At 45.3% G+C, this 22,600-nt stretch overlaps 1 protein-coding gene across 3 annotated transcripts in view; it reads right to left on the reverse strand.

The window, feature by feature from the left end:
* Positions 1 to 943: 943 nt before the first annotated feature.
* Positions 944 to 22,600, reverse strand: part of Prkn (parkin RBR E3 ubiquitin protein ligase) — a 1,098,850-nt gene continuing 1,077,193 nt past the window's right edge. For all 3 annotated transcript variants that reach the window (XM_027401104.2, XM_027401103.2, XM_027401105.2), the window contains 2 exons: positions 10,401 to 10,518; positions 944 to 2,260 (listed from right to left, as the gene is read on the reverse strand). In XM_027401104.2, the coding sequence (XP_027256905.1) occupies positions 2,148 to 2,260; positions 10,401 to 10,518 (231 nt within the window). In that variant the 3' untranslated portion in view covers positions 944 to 2,147. The remainder of the gene's footprint in view (positions 2,261 to 10,400; positions 10,519 to 22,600) is intronic.

Here is a 22,600-nt window from a genome sequence, read left to right on the forward strand (position 1 = left end):
CTGCAAAGGTTTGGCTGCCATTCTTTTGACATCCACATTTTATCCCACTGCTCATGCTCACACAACACAGGCTGACTCATGCTCACACACTGTGGGTGTTTTTCCTTTAGGTTATTTTAAGAATCACTGTTCTATTCTGAAGGAAGCATAGGCCATCACCAGAAAGAAAGAAGAGAAAGAAGGAGCATGCCGACGAGCCCCAGAGCTCCAGGGAGTCTGACACAGAGCAGAAGAGCAAACCCTGTCCTGGCTTCCCAAACCCATTACAGCACACGGGTGTGGAAGGAGGCGATGGGAAAGAGCAATGTTGCAAACAGAACAGTGATGGGTGACATGAACACCCTGCATGCAGCAGGACAGGTGGCTTTGCCACTTTGGGTCAGCATATGACACTCTCTTGGGTCCTGGTGGGGGTGGATGCAAGCATGGGCTTAGGTCTGCTCTCCTCGCCTCACACTACAAGATACCATAGCATCGTTTCCATCTGATCTTTGGCTTCTGGACTTGGGTCTGGCAGCCCTGGATTATGAAGGAGAGGATGGATTTTCTAGCAGTTGGTGATAAGTCATGTTGTGTGGCCCCCTCTCACACTACTGCCTTGTTCCAGTACTGTGTCTCTGAGGAAGGGGAGGGAAGCCTGCTCCTGGGGAGTGTTCTGGGTGAGGCTGCTTGGGGTGGGGGAGCAGGTGCTCTTGGGATATGACCTGAAAATTCTGAGGTCACTGCCTCTTCTCCCACCAGCATCGGATTCTGTTGGTTGTATCTACTTATTGATTTCAGAAGGTTCAGGCCTCTTAAGTCCCAAGGGGCCTCAGGGGCCAGTGAGACCCTCAGCTGCCAGCTCAGCCTCCTGAGAAGTCAGAAAATCAAATGAGAGGGAAAGGCAGAGACCACGCCTCACCCCTGTGCACAGGGTGCAGTAGAAACTGCATCTCACAGTACCTAGTGGAAACAGCTTTATGTGTTATGAGTGCCTCACAAACCAAACCAAACGAAACACAACAGGAAAAAATAAAATCTTGAAAACTTAACATTCAAATGTGATGTGTATTTACCTAAGGAATATTCTAGTGTGTTTATTGTCCTTCGCAAAAGGTTCTGCCTGTAGGACCACTGGGTGCATGGGACTCCCTGGGACTTAGGGGGTAAGTACACAGAGGTGTCTCCCTTTCTGATGGAGGGTCAGGCATGTTCTCATGTGGCTGATCTAGAAATGCCGCTTCTATAAATATTCCATAAATATAAACCCGGCCTGCACTGCTGTTAGCGTTGGAATAGCATCATGGGATTGTTTCTAAAAACATGCCCTTTATAGGCACTTTTTCTATTAAGTTCACAGTGAAGACAAATGCATGGGCTAAACTTCCAGGCTGCAATATGAATACTTCAAACCAAATTCCAGACTTTGCAATAATTTCAGGAAAAAAAGAGTAATTTCTTTCTAAAGTTGCAGGTAATTAAGCGAGTGGAAGTAGGTTCCACTTTGATGCCCTCACTGTAATTTAAACAGTCTGCATTCAAATTATGTTTTCCAGTTTCTCACTTGGTTGATAAGTTGATTTGTATGCCGCCGAGCTGTCATCTCATCAGCACCATTTATAAAGATAGGATTCTTGGGGATAAACAAATATTTTTGACTATTGCCGGGGAGGGCCCCCTGGGAATAGGTGATTGCTGAGTAAGAACACTGTCCCTCACATCTCGAGTGTGCTCTTGAGATTCCACGGCAGTCTAATTTACACAGAGCGTGGCAACAGCCTTGGAGAGCTGTGGCTTCGCCTAAGGCTTCTACATGGATTTAGTGAAGGTGAAGTCGGGAAATTAAACCTGGAAAAGCCCTCCCTAGGGCTGGATTCCTGCTGGGATGAGAAATCCAAAACAAGGGGCTACACTCTCTTCCCAGTGTTGGATAGTTGCATATGCCAGAGGCCCGAAAGTGCCTCTCACTGGGTGCCTAGTGGGTGCTGCTGGCTTCCGTGGGTGCCTGTGGAAAGGATCTAGTGGCCGAGTCTGTAATTTGCAGTCTGTGTTTGTGCGTGTGCATTGTATGTGCTTATATGCCCAGAGACGACGAAATGGCTAAGAAGGCAGGAGTCCACGTGTTTCCCGTAAGGAGGTGTGGTCAGGGGCAGTGCCTGAGTGTCTGTCTACACGTCGAACCAGTGATCACCCATGCAGGCTCGGTTCCACTCACAGCCGCAGTTCCAGCACCACTCCAGTCTGCACTGAGGCTGTGGACACTTCATGTGCATACATCCTCCTGTGGGTACAAAGGATACAGGTGCTGTGGGCTTGTGGCAAACACGGGGAGCCCTTGCCCCCATGCCATCCCAGAAATGACTCTTGTAGCCAAAAATCCCCAGCAAGGAGGGCAGAGAGACTCTGAGCCAGGGGGAATAATCAGAAACAACAGGAGGCAACATCCCCCTCCCCCAAGTGAGAAAAGATAAGATAATGACATGGACAAAGGGCTCTTTGCCTTCAGAACAAATCCCATTCACAGTCTGAGTTTCTCATCTTTCCCTCATGTGCTCAGACATAAATGGTGTGTTTCACAGCCTGCTGATTCTTCATTAAAAAAAAAAAATAGAGCCATATTAAACTCATGATTTTCAAATACCTATGAAACATTTAATAATTTAATATATGATACACTAAAGTTCATTTATTTCATATTTATTCAGTGTTACTTGGTTCAGCAAAATGTGTGAGTAGGAGTTGTGACAGCATATTACTTTTAATAGAGAATGTGTTCCTTAATGATGTTATTTAAATTTTTATTAAGATGAGAAGGAAAAAAAGGAAGCTGCCATGCTGGGACCGTGTGTGGCTCAGCTGGTAGAGTGCTTGCCTGGTGTACATGGAGCCCTGAGTTTGATCCCCAGCAGCTCTGTATACACCAGGCATGGTGGTGTACACATGTGGTTCCCCCAAACTCAGGAGCTGGAGGCAGGAGGATCAGGAATTCATGGTCATACTCAGTTATACAGTGTGTTCCAGGACATCCTGACTTCCATGAAACCTTGTCTTAAAAAGTCAAAACAAAACCGAACAAAAAAAGAACAAAAAGAAAGAAAAAATGAGAAAGGAAGCTCATGTCAAGTGTCCTCCATATCCTCTGTTACTCTATCCTGATGATGCTGAGGCAGGAGCATGGCTCTGCTGGAGAACTCTGTCAAGTGGTAGAGCTGAGACACCCAGTGTCCCTGGAGCAGGAGCTGTCTTGTTCGCAGACAATGGCAAGCCCCTTATCGAGAGACCTACCTTGGGATCATTGACTCCCTCTTCAGCTGTTGTTGGCTTCTGGGCCATGAGATGCAGGGGGAACTGAAGAGAACTCTTTGATATCTCGGCAAAACAATCTGTTCTAAAACAGTTTGATGCCTGTAGGCATTTGTCTTGGGATAATGCATTTAAAATTTTCCGCTTGGTTATGAAGCTTGAAACATCATAAAAGATAATAGATGTATGAAAAATAAAGTAGAAAACTTAAAAAAATTAAAAACTACTTGTCATCAAAGACAGGGCTGTTTTTGGCACATGTTAGCAACATTGTCTTAGCATGTACATAATACAATAGAATAGTGTGATTCTATAACATGTAAATGGTGTTCTTAATTGGTTTAAGTAATAAAAACCTGGAGTCAGATATTGAGGGAAATGCTGAGAGATCAGAGAGAAGGAGCAAGCCACAGCACACCTTATTTCCTAGCATCTCAGCAGACAAGAGAACGATTTCCTGTTTTCTGCCCAGCTACCTCACTCCCTGTCTCTCTGTACAGACCGCCATATCTCTATGGTTCGCTATGGCAAGCTCCATCCTCTGACCCTCAGACAGGCCTTATTTGTGCAAGCAAGGTATCACCACAGTAACATCATCTAAGTCTCCCTAAAACATCACATGGGATATTGAGCAGTATGCTAAGACTTAGTGAACTTTAAGTTATGCTATGTAAGAATTCTTTCCTTGCTTTTCTCTCAACCTTTCCACATCTAAAACTCTAACTCATCTGTAGAAAGTAGTGCCGCTGTGGGTGAGGAAGGAGGGAAGTGGGAAGAGAGGGTTATATCAGGAGCCTCTTCCCTTCCTGGCAGTTAACACACAGCTGGCTCCAGCTAGACCCTGTAATGTGGAGGTGCACCTGGGCCCTCGATTCTAGAAATGCAGCCACCTGGACAGTGTGCACCATTTAGCGGTGTGCAATGGCGGACCCATGGGCAGCAAGCCAGAAACTCCTGTTGCCTACTGAAGTCCAGGTTTGTGTTACATCCTCATGTGGGAATGCTAGTCTACTGTGCTGCTGGTGACAGGAAAGAAAAAAATGGCAGAAGGGGGACTTTGTGGAAGGAGGAAATGTCCTAAAGAGAGAGGAGGGAAACATAGAGTAATGGGGGTAAGAAGAGGCAAAACATTAGGTTTTCTCTCATGTGTGGAATATATGTGTATGTATACTGGAGATGAGGTAAGAACCAGTGGGGAAGGGCGGAGTAGGGGGAGAGTTGTATGGGAGCAAATATGAGCAAGTACATATATGTATAAAAAGGTCAGTGGCTCAGTGGTTAGGAGTACCAGCTACTCTTCTAGTGACCTGTGTTCAATCCCCACCACACTCTTGGCAGTTCACAATCATCTGTAACTCTAGTTCTAGAGGATCCAGTACCCTCCATGGGCACCAGGCATGCACATGGTACACAGACATACCTGCAGGCAAGAGATCCACACACATAAAAGAATTCTTAAAAGAGGTCAGAATGAGGCCCATTCTTTGGTCTGCTGACTAAAAAGTGAGGGGGTGGTGGAGTGGGTGGGGAGAGCGGAATGTATACAGCTCTGCTCAGCAAGCACCATTCGGTAGTGGAGAAGAGTTACCATGTGACCAGTTTAAATCAAGACACTTTTACTAATTCATTTTCTACTATCTCACCATGTGCTTTCCTTATGTTTGAGTTCTCCTTCTGCTTTTGAGGAAGGCTCACTGAGGAGTGCTTGCCATGACTCACTGCAGCTGCCTTAGCCACCCCACACTCCTGAGTAGCTACCGGCATCTAGGCTTGTGTCTGCACCGAGTACCATCTGAACAGTGACAAGTATGTCTGACGACACACTTCTCATGTTGTGTCCCATTATTAAGGGACCCATAGCTGCAAATGGAAGCAGGGCATTGCTGACTGCCCCACAGTCATCTGATATTGACACGAAGGGACTGTGGCTCTTCTCATGGTGAGCTCTGAATCTAGACTGTCAACCATGGCATGGCAGACCTGTGGGCAGATTGTTTACACTGGATCTAGCCAGTGAGTTGAAGCTTCCGAACTACCTGCTGGCAGATCTGACCACCACAGACACTCACGGATCCGAGAAGCGAGCCATAACCTTGCCTGTCTGAGATGATAGGGGAAGAACTGTCTGGAAGTTGGAAGGAATTACAGGAGGAAGCACCCAGGCTTACCCCGTGTTGAGAAGGGAATTGTGGCGCTGGGGAGATGACTCAGGTGGTGAAGTGGTTGACTTGCCAGCATGAAGACCTGAATTTAATCCCCAGAGTTCATGTTAAGGTAAAGTGGCCTGGATTTGTAATCCCAGGCAGTGACAGGTGGACCCTTGGGGCCAGCCGGCTTAGCCTAGGCCAGGCAAATCAGTGAGATCTAAGCCAGTGACTAACCTTGTCCTTAAAAATATATACATTAATCTTGAAAAAAAGGCATAGCCAGCTGGTGGTGGCACATGCCTTCAATCCCAGCATTCGGGAGGCAAAAGCAGGTGGATCTCTGTGAGTTTGAGGCCAGCCGATCTACAGATTGAGTTCTAGGACAGGCTCCAAAGCTACACAAAGAACCCTGTCTTGAAAAAATACACACACACACACACACACACACACACACACACACACACACACATTAAGCCAGGTGGTGATGGTTTGTGTCTTTAATTCCAGCAATCAGAAGGCAGAGGCAGGTGACTCTCTGAGTTTGAGGCCAGCCTACTCTACAGAGTGAGTTTCAGGATAGCTAGGGCTATACAGAGAAATCCTGTCTCAAAAATGTAAATATATATATTTAATATAAACATATATATAATTATATAATACTTATAAATATATATAATATTTATTTATTGCTAGTGGGTAAGTGTGGAGGGTGGGTTAGAGGCTAACTTGAGGAAGTCAGTTCTCTCCTTCAACAACATAGGTCCCAGCGGTCAAACGCAGGTCATCAGGCTTGGTGATAAGTGTTTTACCTGCTGGGTTATCATGGTTGCCTGAGAGTTTGAATCTCATATATAAATAATAATCATAATAAAAAGATAGCACCCCAAGTAATACCCAAGGTTGGCCTCTGGTCTCCTCCACTCATACGCACATGGTCACATGCACCGGCACACACACACACATATGTACATACATAGACTCAAACAAAAAGGAAACAGAATGGTTCCATTTCCCCATGGGAAGAACTGCTTTCCTGAATGTGGAACCAGCCTTGAGCTGAGCTGGGAACCGGACTGTGCAGTTGGTCCCAGGGCCCGTATCTAGTAGCATTGCTACAGTGTTAGCATGAGGGCAGTTTAGATTCTTTGCAGTGTTTCAGGTCAGAGGCTAATACTCAACAGGCCATGAGTGAGTGCTTCCCATTTGTAGCCCAGGACAGCATTTCTGAGAAATGACCCCGAGGGAAACTTCTATATCAGTGAGTCACCTGGCTCCTCCCTCAGCTCCACCTCCATGTCTGTGGTGTGACCTGTGTCTCAACAGAGCTGATGGGTAATTCCCTCCAAATGGTTCCCTGTCTTAGGAGGTCAAGCTTGAGCCCCATGGTTCCCATGTTGGCCCCACACACTGTGTCCAAGCACACTGTGCCTAGGAACGCTGGCATGCCAGGGGCTCCAGGCATAGCCCAGGGGTGGTGATCACACCCTACTGTTTTGCACATGAGGTCCTCCGTTTCTTCCTTGCCTGGGTCAAATCTGCATTTCTCTGGGATGTTAGAGAAATGGTCTTGTCCTATTTCGCTTGTGCTTTTCAAGTCTGTGCAGTGTGCCGCTGGGCCCTGCCCATTAGTAGCCACTTAATTCTCCCTTCTGACAAGGCCATTTATTTGCATCTTTTTTCTCTTTCTGTCATTATTTGATCACAGTCTGGAAGTGGTAATGTCTTAATTCCACTGACCCTTGCACTCTTTGCAGGTTCATGGTAACCACTGTCCTTCTAGGGCCATCTCCATAGCAAAGAAACAGGGAAGGCCACCAAGTGATTTCTTTTCCCAGGAGTTAGGGACTCAGAATTAGGGACTTGGGTTGAGCTAAGCCTGCCCCTGCCACCCTGGAAGTGTTGGCACACTCTTGTTGGTGTCGATAAAGGTTTTTTTTTTTTGATATAGGTTCATCAGCTTTCATTCTGCAGCCAGCCAGCCAGCTCTCAGCACCCGCCAACCTGAGTGAAGCCAACACCCAGAAAAACAGGCAATGTGACCCTATAGCACACAGCCCTCAGAAAGGGCTGCTCACCAGGGAGGAAGAGAAGGCCACAGTGTCCACCAACTAGTGTCTTATTCCAAGCTATACCCAACACCCCCACCCCACTTCCTACATACATTATCGTCTTGGCCACATAAATGCTGACTGGTTGCCTAACACGCTGTGGGACCCACTCATCAAAGTTCCTGTCTGATCAGGACAAAAATTCTGCTGGGCGACATCTACTGAGAAGCCACACTAACGTGCTCTGTGCAGACAGCATCTCATTCAGTCTTCATCCTAGCTCTGTGCAAGGCAAGCAGATGGCCCCTGTGTCCCAGAGGGTGGGATAGATGCTAAGGATAGGTTAACAGGCTATCACCAGTGCTAGAGACACAGGTGACAATGGTTGGAACCCAAACAGACCCTAACTTCTATTCTAGTCCTCAAACCACCATGTGAGTCCACACAGGTAGCCCTCTGGAGCCAACCAGTATGGTGAGCAGAATGGAAGAGACCTGCTTCCCAGACGACCCCCCCCCCCGAAGTCAAAGCAGCACAATGACAGCAATAAGGGAAAAGGGGACAATGGCACAATGGAAGTTCAGAGTGTGCCAGCAGGAGGTAGGAGAAACTGCTTCTTGGGGTGAGTGAGATGGAGCATGGTGGAGGGGGTACCAGCATGCTATGCTCAGTGGTGGTAATGACTGATGTTCCCTGAAAAGGCTACCTCTGTGGCACTGGTCCTGCAGAATTATTGACTTTACTTAGCGAATGTAGAGCAACAGATCGAGAGCCGAATGGCCTTGGGCTGTCTTCAGCCCCTTAATAGTCACTTGTCACTGGCTTCTGAACCTGACCTAACGGCTTCATGTCTGTCAGACAAAACTTTCAGAACAGGGCATACTAGTGACCTTAGCACCCCACTGGCTTCAAGCTAAGGCTGTCACCTGGCATTGCCCGAGGACCTTACTGGTGTCCTCCCTGCTCCACTGTATCCAATCCCCGTGATGTCCCTGCCAGTCTAGCTGGTAGATTCATGGGTTTCTTATTTGTTGTTGTTGTTCAGTGACTCTAAATTTTATGCAGTCTCTTCCACAGTGGAACATGTCATTCTGGGCAACTTGAATCTGTGTTCCCACATCATAGTCACTCAGGTTTGGCTCAGAAGAAACTCTTTTTCCCTTGGGGGGGGGGTGGAAGAGCTATGTTTTGCATCAGCAGTGGCTCTCAATGTGTGACACTTGCCCTGGTTCTTGTGTCCCTGCTGCAGGCAAGGTAACACCCTACATGATGCCGGTGCCTGGTTCCTTGGTTCAAATGTCCTCTGCATGACATATTCTTGCTGTGGACTAGGGAAGGAAAAGTGCTGCACACAACTGTGTGCCCCAAAGGGTGCTTTCCAATGCATAGGCCTTGCAACCAGAGCCCTCTTGGGAGACCTTGATATGAGCTAAAAAATACAGGTACTGGACAAACATCCTTGGCAATTCCCCTCCATGCTCAGGGCAGAGCCGAGCTATACTTGAAGGACACAGTTAGCAGAGACCGGTCATGGGAAAGTTGAGTTGATTTCTACTCTCTGGGAGAGCCAAGACCTCTGGCCCATGAACACAGGAGGTGGGAGGGTAAGGCCGCATCTTTCCATTTAAGTGCTCTGGGCTTTCCCACAGCCATGTGGCTCCAGTATTGATGAGGCCAGTGGGTGTGATTGCATGAGTCAGGAAGGGACAGTCCTGGTGACACAATACCAGGGCTTTAGAAGGTTGGTGAAGAGGAGTCATTCGAACATGAATGTGCAAGGTTTTGTCTTCTGACTGCAAGATGGAACATTCTAGGAAAACTTGTCCTGCCCTCACCGTATTTCTTTCAGAGATGTGTTCAGTCATTTTGGACTCTTTAAAAGCCACAGAAGATTTGCTGGGAGGCAGAAGAAAAAGCCCCTTTCCAAAGTCCAGTAATGTTGACATGTGAATGGAGGAGCCAGGCGCTAGTGTCATTCAAGGCATTGTCTCCCTTGCAGCAGGGATACAAGAACTGAAGTGAGTCCCAGCCATTAAGGGATAGTAACAGGAGTGACGGGGGGGGGGGGGGGAGGTATGCGTGCAGGCCAGAGAGAGGGTGTTCAAGGCCAAAAGTTTTTGAGAAAAGGTTGATTACATAAATCTATCCTGTTTCTTTACCAGAGAACTTCCAAAAATACTTTAACACATTGATATCCACTGGGAAAGTCAGCCTTAACCTTACTTCCTCAAGTAGCCTGTGAGGAGTAAACACTCTGTCCTTACAGAGGACTTGGGGTAAGTATTCAGTGAGCACAACTCGAAAATTAACTATTTTTGTTATTATCATTAATGGGGAGGGGCAGGGAGACATAGCTGCTGTCACCTGACAAATGGAGCCAACATGGCAGTGCTACTTGTCCCTCAGTCTGGGCTCTAGGGGCCTGGGAGGACACTTTGTGGGGATACTAGACTTTGTTATTGTTAGAAGAGTTGACTCATTACAGGATAAGTGTTTAATGTCATGAATAAGAAGGGGCACTAACGTGTCTTCTCTTTTCACTGGCATTGGAATGAGCCCTGCTGCGCTCAGTGTCACCCACTGCTGGCCACCATCTCACCAGACAGTCTCATTTACCACCTCAGCTCCCAGTCCAAGGATGGAATTTCGTCTCATAGAAATCACCTCGGACACTGCTATTGTCTACCGCCTCGCAACATATATTTAGCATGGGAGAGCATCCCAAATTTCCGGAAAGAAACTAGGGTAGTTATAGTGGAATTTAGGTTTATGAAGTTGAGAAATTTCATGTTGAAGAAGTGATATACTCTATCTAGCCAGCCTCAAGCTCTGTACCCTCCCAGAAGCCCCGACTGCCATCCCCCTGAGGCCACCACTCAGGAGGGGACAGGCAGACCTAGCTCTTCGCTCAGATCTCACTCACCATTTTTTTCAACTGGCACATTGCAGCGAGGACAAGGCTTAGTGGTCTTCTTGATGGTTTCCTTAGAGGCCTCCTCCCAGCGAGCTTGCTCAGCGGCCCTTTCGTCTACTCTGTAGGCCTGGATTGGGACAAAAGAAGTTTAAATTTGGGTCTTTATTATTAGTGTTGAAGTCTGCAATCTTTGAAGGGCTGGGGCAGACACTTCTCAAAGATGGAAGTGCCTTCAGGCAAGAAGCTTAAATACGAACTTGTTTGACAAGTGCTGTACACCCATTGGACGTGTGTGGGCACTGCGTTCTTGGCACATGGCATATGCTTATGAGTTAAGAAAAGATTGCTCAATTTTACAGCATGGAGTGCTCTGTTGGGGATTTTATGTGACTGTGATACATAATACCCAGCAAGTGCTTCATACATAGGCAAGTGATAAACACTTTCACGTGCCTCTCGTTAGACCCTTTGTCGCCTGTGAACACATTAGTTGTCGTTTCTGAGGCTTCGAGGCACTGACAGTGGCCAGACGCTGGGAAGTGGGAAAGTCTTTGTGATTCTACAGTCTCCACTTTAACTCCCTTCTGCATCTCATCCCCTTACTTCTTGCCCCTGGAAAATGGGGAACTCTGATGCTATCCCAGAAGGCACAGGAGAGAGAACACGGTGATGACAGAGAGGCAGACTTCAGGAGTTGGTGACAGAGAAGATGAGGACTGTGGGCTCTGGAAGCAGCTGCCTGGCCTCACATCACTCAGATGGGAGACTTTGACAAGGACTGCTCATCCCCTCTGAGAGTCCTCTCAGGGGGAAATAAAACAGGGGGCACAGAGGGATGGAGGTTCATTTCCTTAAACTTTAAAATGAGCATTGAACTCTCGTGTTGTTGGTTGACAATTGTAGATCCCTCCATGGTCTACAATATGGTAAACCACGGCACATTTGGCTCCGCCATTCATGCCATCACGTACTAGGTCATCCTTGACTTTTGACGGCCTGCTATGGGCCGCCTCCTCTCCCCTCAAAAAAAAAAAAAAAAAATTGTATGTTGAAAACCTAATGCTTTTGAGAACCGACTAAGACATCCTCAGCTAGAGAAGGAACACTCTCAAGTTGTTCCAAAAAGATGCTTCCTTCTGCTCCTGCTTGATTCAGACACTATGATATGTTCCACTCACTTCAAGTACTGGCTAACAGGTGTAGAGGAAGAATGAGTCATTTTAGGTTTAGTATAAGAGCGGTGTAATCTGGGACCATATTTCAAAATGTTACTCTAAACAGAGCCCCTTCATCTTGACCACTATGGCTTCTTCTATCTATCTATCTATCTATCTATCTATCTATCTATCTATCTATCTATCTTCCATTCTCTTGTGCTTTAATACAAACATTCGAGTTGTTTTATTAACTTGTAATAATGACTTAAAAAAGTATTCCCTGGGCTACTCTGTAGCATTGATGCTGAATACACGCAACAACTTTGGAGACCAGAAGGCTGCCAGCCCATGCACAGATGCTCACAAGCAAGTTTCCAGCCCACAGCAACTGGGTTTATGAGCCAAGCCCTGCGGGAGCTATCCCATCAGCAGAAGTGAAGAGGTTCTGGGCCGCCTATGCTTCGAAGCTGCTCATTAGCGTCCCTTCCCCTGAATTTCACAGTGCAGTTGGGTCCCTGTTGAGACCCAAAGTCTGCTGAGTGGAATCTAACTTCAAGGATGGAACCCACTTTCCTTTCATCTTTGTATTCTAACCCTTTAGCTGTTAAAATTTCCAGTCCTTATGAATCAAGTCCTATGAAGGAAGCAGCTATTTCTTTCTAAGTTACAGCATTTTGTAGGGACCTCAATATTTATTTCTAACAGAAAGTGAGTTCTTCTAGACTGAGGTCATGTTTGAGTCATCCCTGTGTTTCCAGCCCTTGGCTTGGTGCCTGGGTAACAGCAGGAACTCAATCAATTTTAGCTGAGTAAGTGACAGTCATCTGGAATAAGACCCCAAGTGTGCACAGGTGTGCACAAGGGATGCATGCATCCATGATGGTGACAGCTGGCCCCAAGGTGACACTTGCCAAGGGCTGGTGGCTGGATCCAAACCCATTTCTGTTAATGCCATCACACTCTAAGAGCATCCTCTGGTCATGTGAAGGGACTCCCGTGACTGGGAGTGCTTTGTCAGGGGAAAGCAGAGTCAGCTTGATCACTGAACCGTAGGTCACTGAAAACTTCCTTTAGCTCTGGCACACCCTACAGATCAGAGCTTGGTTGACTAGGGCTGTTTCAAGGTCTGCCCCAGACATGCATTTCGACTTTTACATGCATGGCTTCAGTCTGTCTGATGCATATGTGGTCTTAAGAATTGGAGATTAGGGTAGTTACTTCTCATTGTTAACTTGACTATCGTTAGGATCACCTAGGAAATACAGCTCTGCATATTTATGGGAGGCTGTTTCCATAGTGATATAGCTGAGCAAGGAAGGCCCATGCTGAACGTTGGTGATGCCATCCCAGGAGCTTGGGGCCAGGACTGAACAGAGATGGAAAAGGAGGAAGAAAGCTAAACACCAGCACTCACTGCCATGATAAACTTTATCTCTTCAGACAATGAACAAAGTAAATCTTCCTTTAATTGTGTGGGGCTCTTGGAGAGAGCACTAACCCATGATTCCCAAAGCGGGTGACTGGACATGTGTATCAGCCTTACATATTATGGAGTAAAAATTAAGCTATATATACAGTTTTATAATATGTGATTGGCTATTGATACATAAATTTAAGTTCTCCCAAGAAAACACATTTGTAGTAAAGATTCTGCAGACTGATTGGCCAACCAGAGCTTCTGGATTATAAAGAGACAGAATACCACAGGTTCAGAGCCAAAATGATTGGGGCTGTTGTCAGTCTCCTTAATAGTCATTTATTACTGGCCTGTATATCTGGCCCAACTTTGACTATTTTGTGATAGTTAAAGAAAACTCCTCTTTGAGCTGGGCACCATTCTAAATTCCTAAAAGGTAAGTTCCTGGCAATTCTGACTCCTTGCTCCCTTCCCCACGATTGTAACAATGACCCTCTTGCTCCCACCTATGCAAACCCACTCATCACTGTGTAACAGACTGTGAGTGACAGCTCCTCACTAGCGGAGGGAAGTGAAGTGGTTTCTCACTTAGTTGTATATACCACAAAATGGGAAAATTGTGGTGCCTGCCTTTAAAAACCCTTTCTGTAGCCTCCTCTGCATGGCAAGCCTTGGATATGGCTGTGCTCCTGCCAGTAGTAATTAATAAATTCATTTAATTATTATTTGAATTGACTCTGTGGACTTTTCCCTGTGGACTTGAACTCCATAACAGGATAAAACCTTCAGGAAGTATTCTTGCCAGACCACAGACTTCAGCAGGCCCAGAGCTAAGCTTGTTGTAAGATAGCATTTGAAAATGGCAGCAGAGATTTCCCACTTAGATGTAATCTGTCCATCTGATGTTACTACCAACATATTTGGTAAATTCATTGTCTTATCACTTATATTTTGCTTTCTCTTGTTTTTGAGACAGGGTCTCATGTAGTCTACATTGGCTTCAAACTCACTATGTAGTTGACACTGGTCTTGAACTCCCAACCCTCCTGCCTCTACCTCCCAAATGTACCATTATGCCATTGAGTGCACCCAGAATAAATTCCCTGTGATTGCCTTTAGAGAAGGAGCTGTTATATGTTACTTGTTTTATATTACTCATATTTATTCACACTGAACATGTTAAAATACCAAATAGTCTTATAAATGTGCCAAGTCAAAACTATAGTGAATTAAAGTTCTTAATTTCTTATCCACAGGGACAGACAGAGGGAGGATGAGGCTGCTGTACCACAGGGCTGACTGACTCCTGCTAACCCCTGCCTTGCCACCTGAATTTGCTGTATGCCAGGGAACTTCTCCCACCAATAGATCCAGGGTCCACTGCTGCTGCCACCAGGGCTGAGGTCACAGCTACCCTGCTAACCAGAGGTAACTGTTCCCACCAGTGAAGTGCCCACAGGGGCAGCATGGGCTACTGAAAAGCAAACATATGGAGTAGATTGAAGTGGTGTAGGGGTGAAAGTAGTGTAGTGAAGATGTGTCTAGGGAAGCTGGAACTGAGACAGTCTGCCAGAGAAATTTTCTCACCACTGCCAGGGGTGAGCTGCATGGTAGAGCCAGAAGCCAGCTGTGAAAGCCAGTGGCTGATGGCGCACAAAGGTACCCACAGCCCTTCTGGCCTACATCACAGAAGGTCCTACCCCTGGAAAGGTCCATCCCCAGTTCACCAGGAGCTAGATTCTAACCCTCTGGAAGAAGCAGGGTGGGTTCTGGTAGAGAGAAGTCCAGGCTCAGAAATCCTTCTACTTGGAGGGACACCTGTGACCAATCTGAACTGCTGAGACCTGCAGTCCCCCCCCAGTACTGCAGCTGACATAAATGACAATCTAAGGAGAGGGGGACACTATCATCTCACTGAAGAACATGTTCTGACTAAGGGCAACTTCATCGTTGCTTAGCTTTCTCTGTCATTTTAAAATTATTTACACCCTGTTTTCTTTTTTGTTAGGAGTCTCTGTTTTGCCCTCTGCCTTGCCAGAAGACTTCCATGGCTCTCTCTTACTTGTGTTCATCTACAAAAAAACTTCCTTATTTTACATTTCTACAGCAACAGTCTCTACTCCGGTATCTCCAACTCAGCACTCACCTCTACTCCTCTAAAACACACACACACACACACACACACACACACACACACACACACACACACACACACACACACACACACACTCAAGCAGAATGGAAAGGCAGAGAAAACTGAGGAGACTTGGAGAGGGAGCCTCTGAGCTCCTCACCTGCTGAGGGTCTAGCATCACAAGCAGCACAAGGAACATGGCCGTGAAGGCTGCTGCTGAAAACAACATTCCTTTTATGCAGAAGTAATTTCTAATAAGCAAATTATTTTTTATTTCATAAATAACAACGAATCAGGCCTGAGCCTGCATGACCTACAAGGACGGCCTTAGTCCTTCCCCAGCTATTTCCTGGAATCTCATAAACAAGGCTTTGTTTACAGTGGAGGCATCTTAACCTCCTCTGCACCCTGAGTGACCTGGGCTTTTACCTTATCAGCTGTAATGCAAGCCAGTCTGGAACCACCCTGCCATCTCTTTTAATGAGAAGGAAAGGCTCCCTAGCAACCCTTTGAGGTGTAACTTCAGAAGCCACAGCGTAAACAGAACAGAAGGCATCCTGCTCTGCAGAGCTGGCTCAGGGGAAGCCCACAGGCATGCCCTACCATCCCCATTAAACTCCACCCTAAAATGGGATGCGGCTATGTCTGGGCTTGCATGCTACCAGCCCTGACCATTTCCCCATTTCAATTTTTTTTTTTTTTCAAGACAGGGTTTCTCTGTATAACCCTGGTTGTCCTGGAATTTGCTTTGCAGACCAGGCTAGCTTGGAATTCAGAGATCTGCCTGCCTCTGATGTCTGAGTTCTGGGATTGAAAGTGTGTGCCTCCATGCTGGGCTCCTATTTCATATCATAAATACTGCTGCCCTTAGCTCTAAAATAAATAAATGAATGAAAACCTATACACTGCAGTTGTCTCCACCCCAAGGCCGGTGTCTGAACCTTACTGGGGACGTAAGTGGAACTCACAGAGTTGCCTCCTGCCATTCAACTCCAGGTCTGATGGTGACTCATCAGAGTGGCCTCCAGACACCACGACACACTTCTGCAAAAGTAGCAGGCAATGAAATTCCTAATGAAGAAACTCCCAGAGGACTCACATGGAAGACAAATTAAGAGTGGGGGAAGAGGTGGGGGAAGTTAAAACTGAAGGACAAAGCCACCACAACGGATGCACAGAACATCATCAAGAGACACCCGAAATGAGACAAAACCCATCATGACTCGTCCACAGGATCACAACTCCAATAACCACAGACAAGGAGGAGGCAGTGTGTGTGCGTGCCACACATGTGTATGGAGGACACAGGACAACTCGCAGCAATGAGATCTCTTCTGCCACAGCAGAGGGATTGAAGTAAGGTCAGTCCTTGCCTTATCTTGTCTTTGCCTGCCAAGGCATCTCGCTGGCCCCACGGTCTGACATTTATTTATCTATTTACTTATTTTCTGAGAAATGGTTTCTCTATGTAGTCCTGGCTGTTCTGGAACTTGCTCTGTAGATCAGGGTGAACTTGAAATCAGAGATCCACCTGCCTCTGCCTTCTTTGGGACTAAAGGCATAAGTCACCATGCCTGGCTCACAGTCTGACATTTAAAAAGAATCAGAGATCCACATAAGCAGACAGATGAAATAAGGTCATTTATTCAGGACACAGACAAGACAGTTGCCAAAATGAATGAAACCTTTAGCAACTTGGAAGAAGAATTAAAAAAAAAAAAATTTCCGTCTTAGTTAGGATTTTTATGGCTGTGATAAGACACTATGGCCAAAAGCAACTTGCATAGGAAAGGGTTTATTTCAGCTCACAGTTCCATATCACAGTCCATCACTCAGGGATGCTGGGACAAGAACTCAAAGTCGGGCAGTGGTGGTGCACAACTTTAATGCCAATCAACGTGCAAAGCAATGGTTTCATTGTAGCATTTTCCCACAGTCTCTGTGAGTTTGAGGCCAGACTGGTCTACAGAGTGAGTTCCAGGACAGGCTCCAAAGCTACACAGAGACACCTTGTCTCAAAAAGCAAAATACAAACAACAACAACAAAAGACAATACCCCCATGGACTTGCCTATACTCCAATCTTTTTTGTTTGTTTGTTTTTGTTTTTCAAGACAGGGGTTCTCTGTAGCTTTGGAGGCTGTCCTGGAACTAGCTCTTGTAGACCAGACTGGTCTCAAACTCACAGAAATCCGCCTGCCTCTGCCTCCCAAGTGCTAGGATTAAAGGCGTGCACCACCACAGCCCGCCCTATACTCCAATCTTAAGGAGGCATTTTCTCAGTTGTCAGTTTCTTTTCTTAGATAGCTCTAGCTTGTGTTAAGCAAAAACTAGCCAGCACAGTTGAAGAAAAAAATCATCAAGGAGATTGAGACCATGATAAAATACCAAATAAAAACCCTGGAAATGAAAGAAGTAATCCATCAAATGAACAAAGCGTCATCAATAGACAAGACCACACAGAGAAAAAAAAAATCAGAGGTGGAGAACCAAGCCAAGACAACAACATGTTTAAGTATATATAAAGGAAAAAAAATAAAAAAAACTAAAAACAAAACAAAACAAAAAATCGAACATGAGTAAAATGTCTGAGAAATCTAGGATACATTCCAGAGACCAAACTGGAGGTTCCAAAATGTAGATAGAGGGGCCGAGGTAATGTCAAAAGGCATAGACAATGTATTCAACTAAATTATAGCAGAATTTCCAAAACCTACAGGAAGATGTGCAAACACAAGAAGTACATGGGTCTCCAAAAAGGCCATGTCAGAGAAGAGCTCACCAGGACAGAGCAGAGTTGATGTGGGTGTGAGTGTGGGTGGCAGAGTGGTTCTGAGGAGCAGGGAGAGCACTAAAACAGGTGACACGAAAGCAGACAGGGAACTACTGGAGATGAAAAGGAACAGGGCAGGGTGGGGTGGGGCAGGAGGGATGGGGCGGGCGGAGGGAGATAGGGGATCAAAAAAACAGACTGTGGGAAAATGCTACAATGAAACCATTGCTTTGCACGTTGATTGACAAGCAAACACACATGCCACAAGCGTTGCTTACAGATGAGTGCTTATCTGTATGTGGTAAGCAATCTCAGGTCCCCACACTCAAGTCTGTACGCATCCTCATTGACTTAGCTAATCATAGTGTGTAGGAACACAGGCGGGGCTGATCAGAGATACTGAGATGAGCCAGCTTATGCAGAGGGAGGCTTTGCCCTGACATTGAAGTCTCCAGCTCAGGGTGTGTGTGTGTGTCCATATGTGCAGGCTTTATTGCACAGAGCTAGATTAAGCCAGGTGAACAAATGTTTACTATGACAAGGGGTATGTGTACAGCCAAAGAGACGGGCCGGAGCATACGTTCCAGAAACTACTGCCGATTTTCAATAACATGCTTTGGTATTTTGGGGAAGGGTGGAGGAATATTATGAAAAAAAAAAAAGAAGAAAAATATCTTGTTTCTGTTAAAATACCAATTTTTGATCCTAGGATACATAAAATCCAGTGGGTATGACTTGAGGAATTCCCTGCAAGGGGACCTGCCATCTCCTCAGCCAGGCCTCTTCCTGTTAACACTATGAAGACAGGAAACAGATTCTGCCTGTGTGACCATTTACATGCTAGTATGAACTGAGTTCTTGGGTTTGTGAGTCAGTTCAGAGAAACGGAAGGATCAAGAAAGTTCTGAGTCTTGGGATGGGAGAGGGAAAAGGAAAGCCATGAGTAACTTCTAGTGTTTTCTCCTTCACAGGTAGACCGTGTTACCTCTTCCTTTATAGACACTGCCTGCAAAACATGTTGAAATCCGATGGTGGGATTTGCCCCGTCATAGAGGGTGTGTGTGTGTGTGGGAAACAGGCAGCCCTCTTTCTCACTTTCTATTATGTGAGAACGGTGACAAGTTAGCAGTCTGAAACCTGACAGAGGGTCCTTACCAGACACCAGCCATGCTGGAGCCCTGATCCCTAATCCCTAGAACTGTGAGGGATAAACCTGTGTTTTTTATAAGCCATGCAGTCTCCAGCATTCTGTCACAGAAACCCTTGTAACGATAAATCTTTCCACAAGCCACTCGAGCCCTGCCTCTATAACAAGTTTCTTCCATGCCCATCTTCCTCTCAGACGTAATAGGTGTGCCAGGAGTAGTTGTGTCTCACTGCCATGAAAAACCCTAAACCATTTAAATGCCATATATTCTATAGGTCTTTGAAAGGTTTGAAGAATATCTATCCATCTCAAATACATCTCTGTATCTCTAGAAAACCTAACTAACTCTAAGTTTTGACTATTATAGGTGACTATATAATCTGTATTTAATTATGTATTACATTTTAAAAGACCAGTATAAACACAATATCTAACAATAGGAGACATATGCATATCACAAAATTGACTTTAAAGTTTATCAATAAATGAAAATTCATACTAATACAAACTATTCATTTTTATATCCTATTTCCCTTTTTTCCTTTAAAAACAGATTGACTGTGATCATTATCACTTATAACCAACTCCATTTAAATGAAAACAAACATTTATAAACAATATTTGGGAATTTGGGCATCATTCATTCCAAACTGCTTCCTGCTGGTTGGGGGCGATGTCCATACTATGGGGATCATGATAAAACACAGAAATCCTGACTGTAGTGGTCTATGACTGCATCATCTCAGCTGTTTTGGATATATGATCGGTTGGGCCACTGCCTCAGGGGGTCTTGCTTGATCAAACCATATTAGTCAGGAAGGAATCCACAGCTTTTCATTTTTTGTGTAAACAAAAGCAGAAATTCTTTTTCTATGTAGCCTATCCTCAGACTTAAATTTTGAAGTCAAAGCATTTTTAAAATATATAAGTTGGATCAATTTAGCAGCATTGATAACCAAATGTCTGTTAGCAGTTGTTGCTCCTTCCTTGGCAATCAAACAATTTAAAGACAACAATATAGCATATAGTATCCAGACTCTCTGTGTATTTTCCATCTTTACTTGGTTTTTATCATTCTATTTATTTTACTTCCTTTTTTCTTTTTTCCTGAGACAGGGTTTCTCTGCAGAAATTTGCCTGTCTCTGCTTCCTTCAGCAAATCCTACTGGTGTGCGTTGCTTCTCTGTCTCTCTCAATTACTTTATCCTGTTTCTTTTCTCTCATAAGCCCATGTGTATTTTTAAACACAGTATAAACCTTTAGATGTTATTCTTCATCTGAATCTCTCTTTATTGTAAATCTTTAACTTTTTCTGGCCACACAGTCTTTTAACTGATAAACAATACTGCTAAAATTAAAGCAGTGGCTGTGTTAGCCGCTGTCTTTCCAAGATAGTGGGGGTACTTTTACTGACAGCACTGAGAACTGTGCTCACTGCCTTGGTCTATGCTGCAATCAAGCAGCATGCTGCCAGCTTAGAGATGTCGTCACTGCCACAGCCAGCTGCTCATACACACCATAGAATTATTAGCAGGGCCTTTAAAAAGAGCCCTGAGGTTTTTTTTTTTCTGCTTATGTTGAATCAGGAAACCTCCCTCAAGGGAGCTGCTAGAGTCTCTGCTTGTCTCTAGCAAAACAGAGACCACCCGAGAAAATGCTCCTACCAAGAAGTCATGCTTGTCTCTGTTCTTTTGCTTCTAAAATCCCTTTTTAAGCTTTTGTGAAGTTTTTTATGTGGAAGTTTGTAAAACCACTTCTGACACCATTTTGTAATGATAAATCTTTCTGCCAGCCGCCTGAGTTCTGCCCACCGCCACATTAGGGCCCCAAGTAACACACAGAGACTTATATTAATTACAATGCTGCTGGCCAATGACTAGGATTTCTTATCTTCTATCTCTGTCTTAAATATCAACCATAATTATTAATCTATATATTTTATAAAGACTTATCTGATTGAGGACGCCAGTGGCATGTGTCCTCTCTTGTCGGGCTCACATGTCAGCTTCCAGAAAAGAGAAGAGAAGGAAGACAGTGATTTCCTGCTTGTCCCTGCTTATATTCTGAGTCTGCCTGCTATGTCACTTCCTGCCTGGATCATAAGACTTCTCTTTACTACATTTCCCAGAATCCTCCTTGACTCCTAGTCCTAACTAAGTTGCTTCCCTATTGGCCAACAATACTCTATTTATCAACCTATAAGACAAACATACACACAGAAGGACCTCCCCCATCAAACCTTATTGACTAAGACAGAATACATTGTGAAGAGTTAGACTTACGAAACAAAGTACATAATCAAACTGATTTTAAATGGACATAGAGTTTCTCTGGGATGGCAAATATGGTACTCACTCTGGCCTCTACGCTGTATCTGCCTACTTCCTGGGATGCTAGAACAATGACAGCCCATGCATATTCTTACCACTTGCCATCGGCTGGTTCTTGACTGGGCCTGACCTTTGGAAACTTTCCAGGACAGGCACAGATGTAGGTGTCAGAGTCGGCACTTTTTCCTCCTTACCATCCCCGATTGTCCTGTGGTACCTACCACATGCCTACCTCTCTCTTTAGCAAAAGTCACCCAAAGATCCTGAAGGGGTCCCCAGTACTCTCCCATAATACAGCCATTTTTGTTCTTCCCACCCTGGTCCAGTAAGAGCCACAGGAAGTTTGGGACCACATCTCTGCTGATGGTCACATGACACTGGGGAAAGTTCCCATGCACATGTTTGCCTGCCTGGGGGATTCCCACAGAGGTGGACTCATCTCTGCTTTGCATCCTGAGCCAATGTCTCAATGCCACTGTTACAATCCTTCTGGGATGCTCTCAGAGGCTGGGTGCTTTTAGATAATGCAGGTGTGCATGCTCACACCCTCGAGGTTTGCATGCAGTGGGCTTGCAGTAGGATATAGAAAGCAGGACCCTTAAACAATGCCCCTCAGGTTGAGAGGGGCAAGAGGCTTGGAAGCACGTGCCACTGTTCCTCTTCAAGAGTGCCCATCTCATCTTGAGCCTGGGGAACAACACTGTGAGTAGGAGAAATGCCCCCCACCCCACTCCAGTACAGCTCTAATCATCAAGCTGTAAAGCAAGAATTTGTATTACATTGCTAGGAGCAGACAGTATTGTGACTCAGCAATTGCCACAGATCCACACAGAATATATAGTGTGGCTCACAGGGGGCAGCATGACAAGTCAGCTAATTGGCTAGAACTCTAGGGCAAGCCATAGACTTGTGGTTCCCCACCCTAGAAGGAAGCTTATGTGTGTGCACATTGGACAGGAAATGGGAGAAATGTCTTTTCTGACATATTTTATAGCTGAAAAAACCCCACAATTTCTCTAGGGCACATGAATATATCTCCCACATACGTATCTTTCTGTGTATACCTCTTTCTGTAATATATTTCTTTACATGCATCTATCTATCTATCTATCTATCTATCTATCTATCTATCATCTATGTATATAGAAAGAGGCAGAGTCAACCCCCCCCCCCACAAAGCAGACCGTCAGAATGTTAGATAACCTATGACCCCAGAAGGGACAGTCAGAATGTTAGATAACCTATGACCCCA

Source organism: Cricetulus griseus, chromosome 2 (assembly GCF_003668045.3).
Source record: "Cricetulus griseus strain 17A/GY chromosome 2, alternate assembly CriGri-PICRH-1.0, whole genome shotgun sequence".
NCBI classification, from domain to species: Eukaryota; Metazoa; Chordata; class Mammalia; order Rodentia; family Cricetidae; genus Cricetulus; species Cricetulus griseus.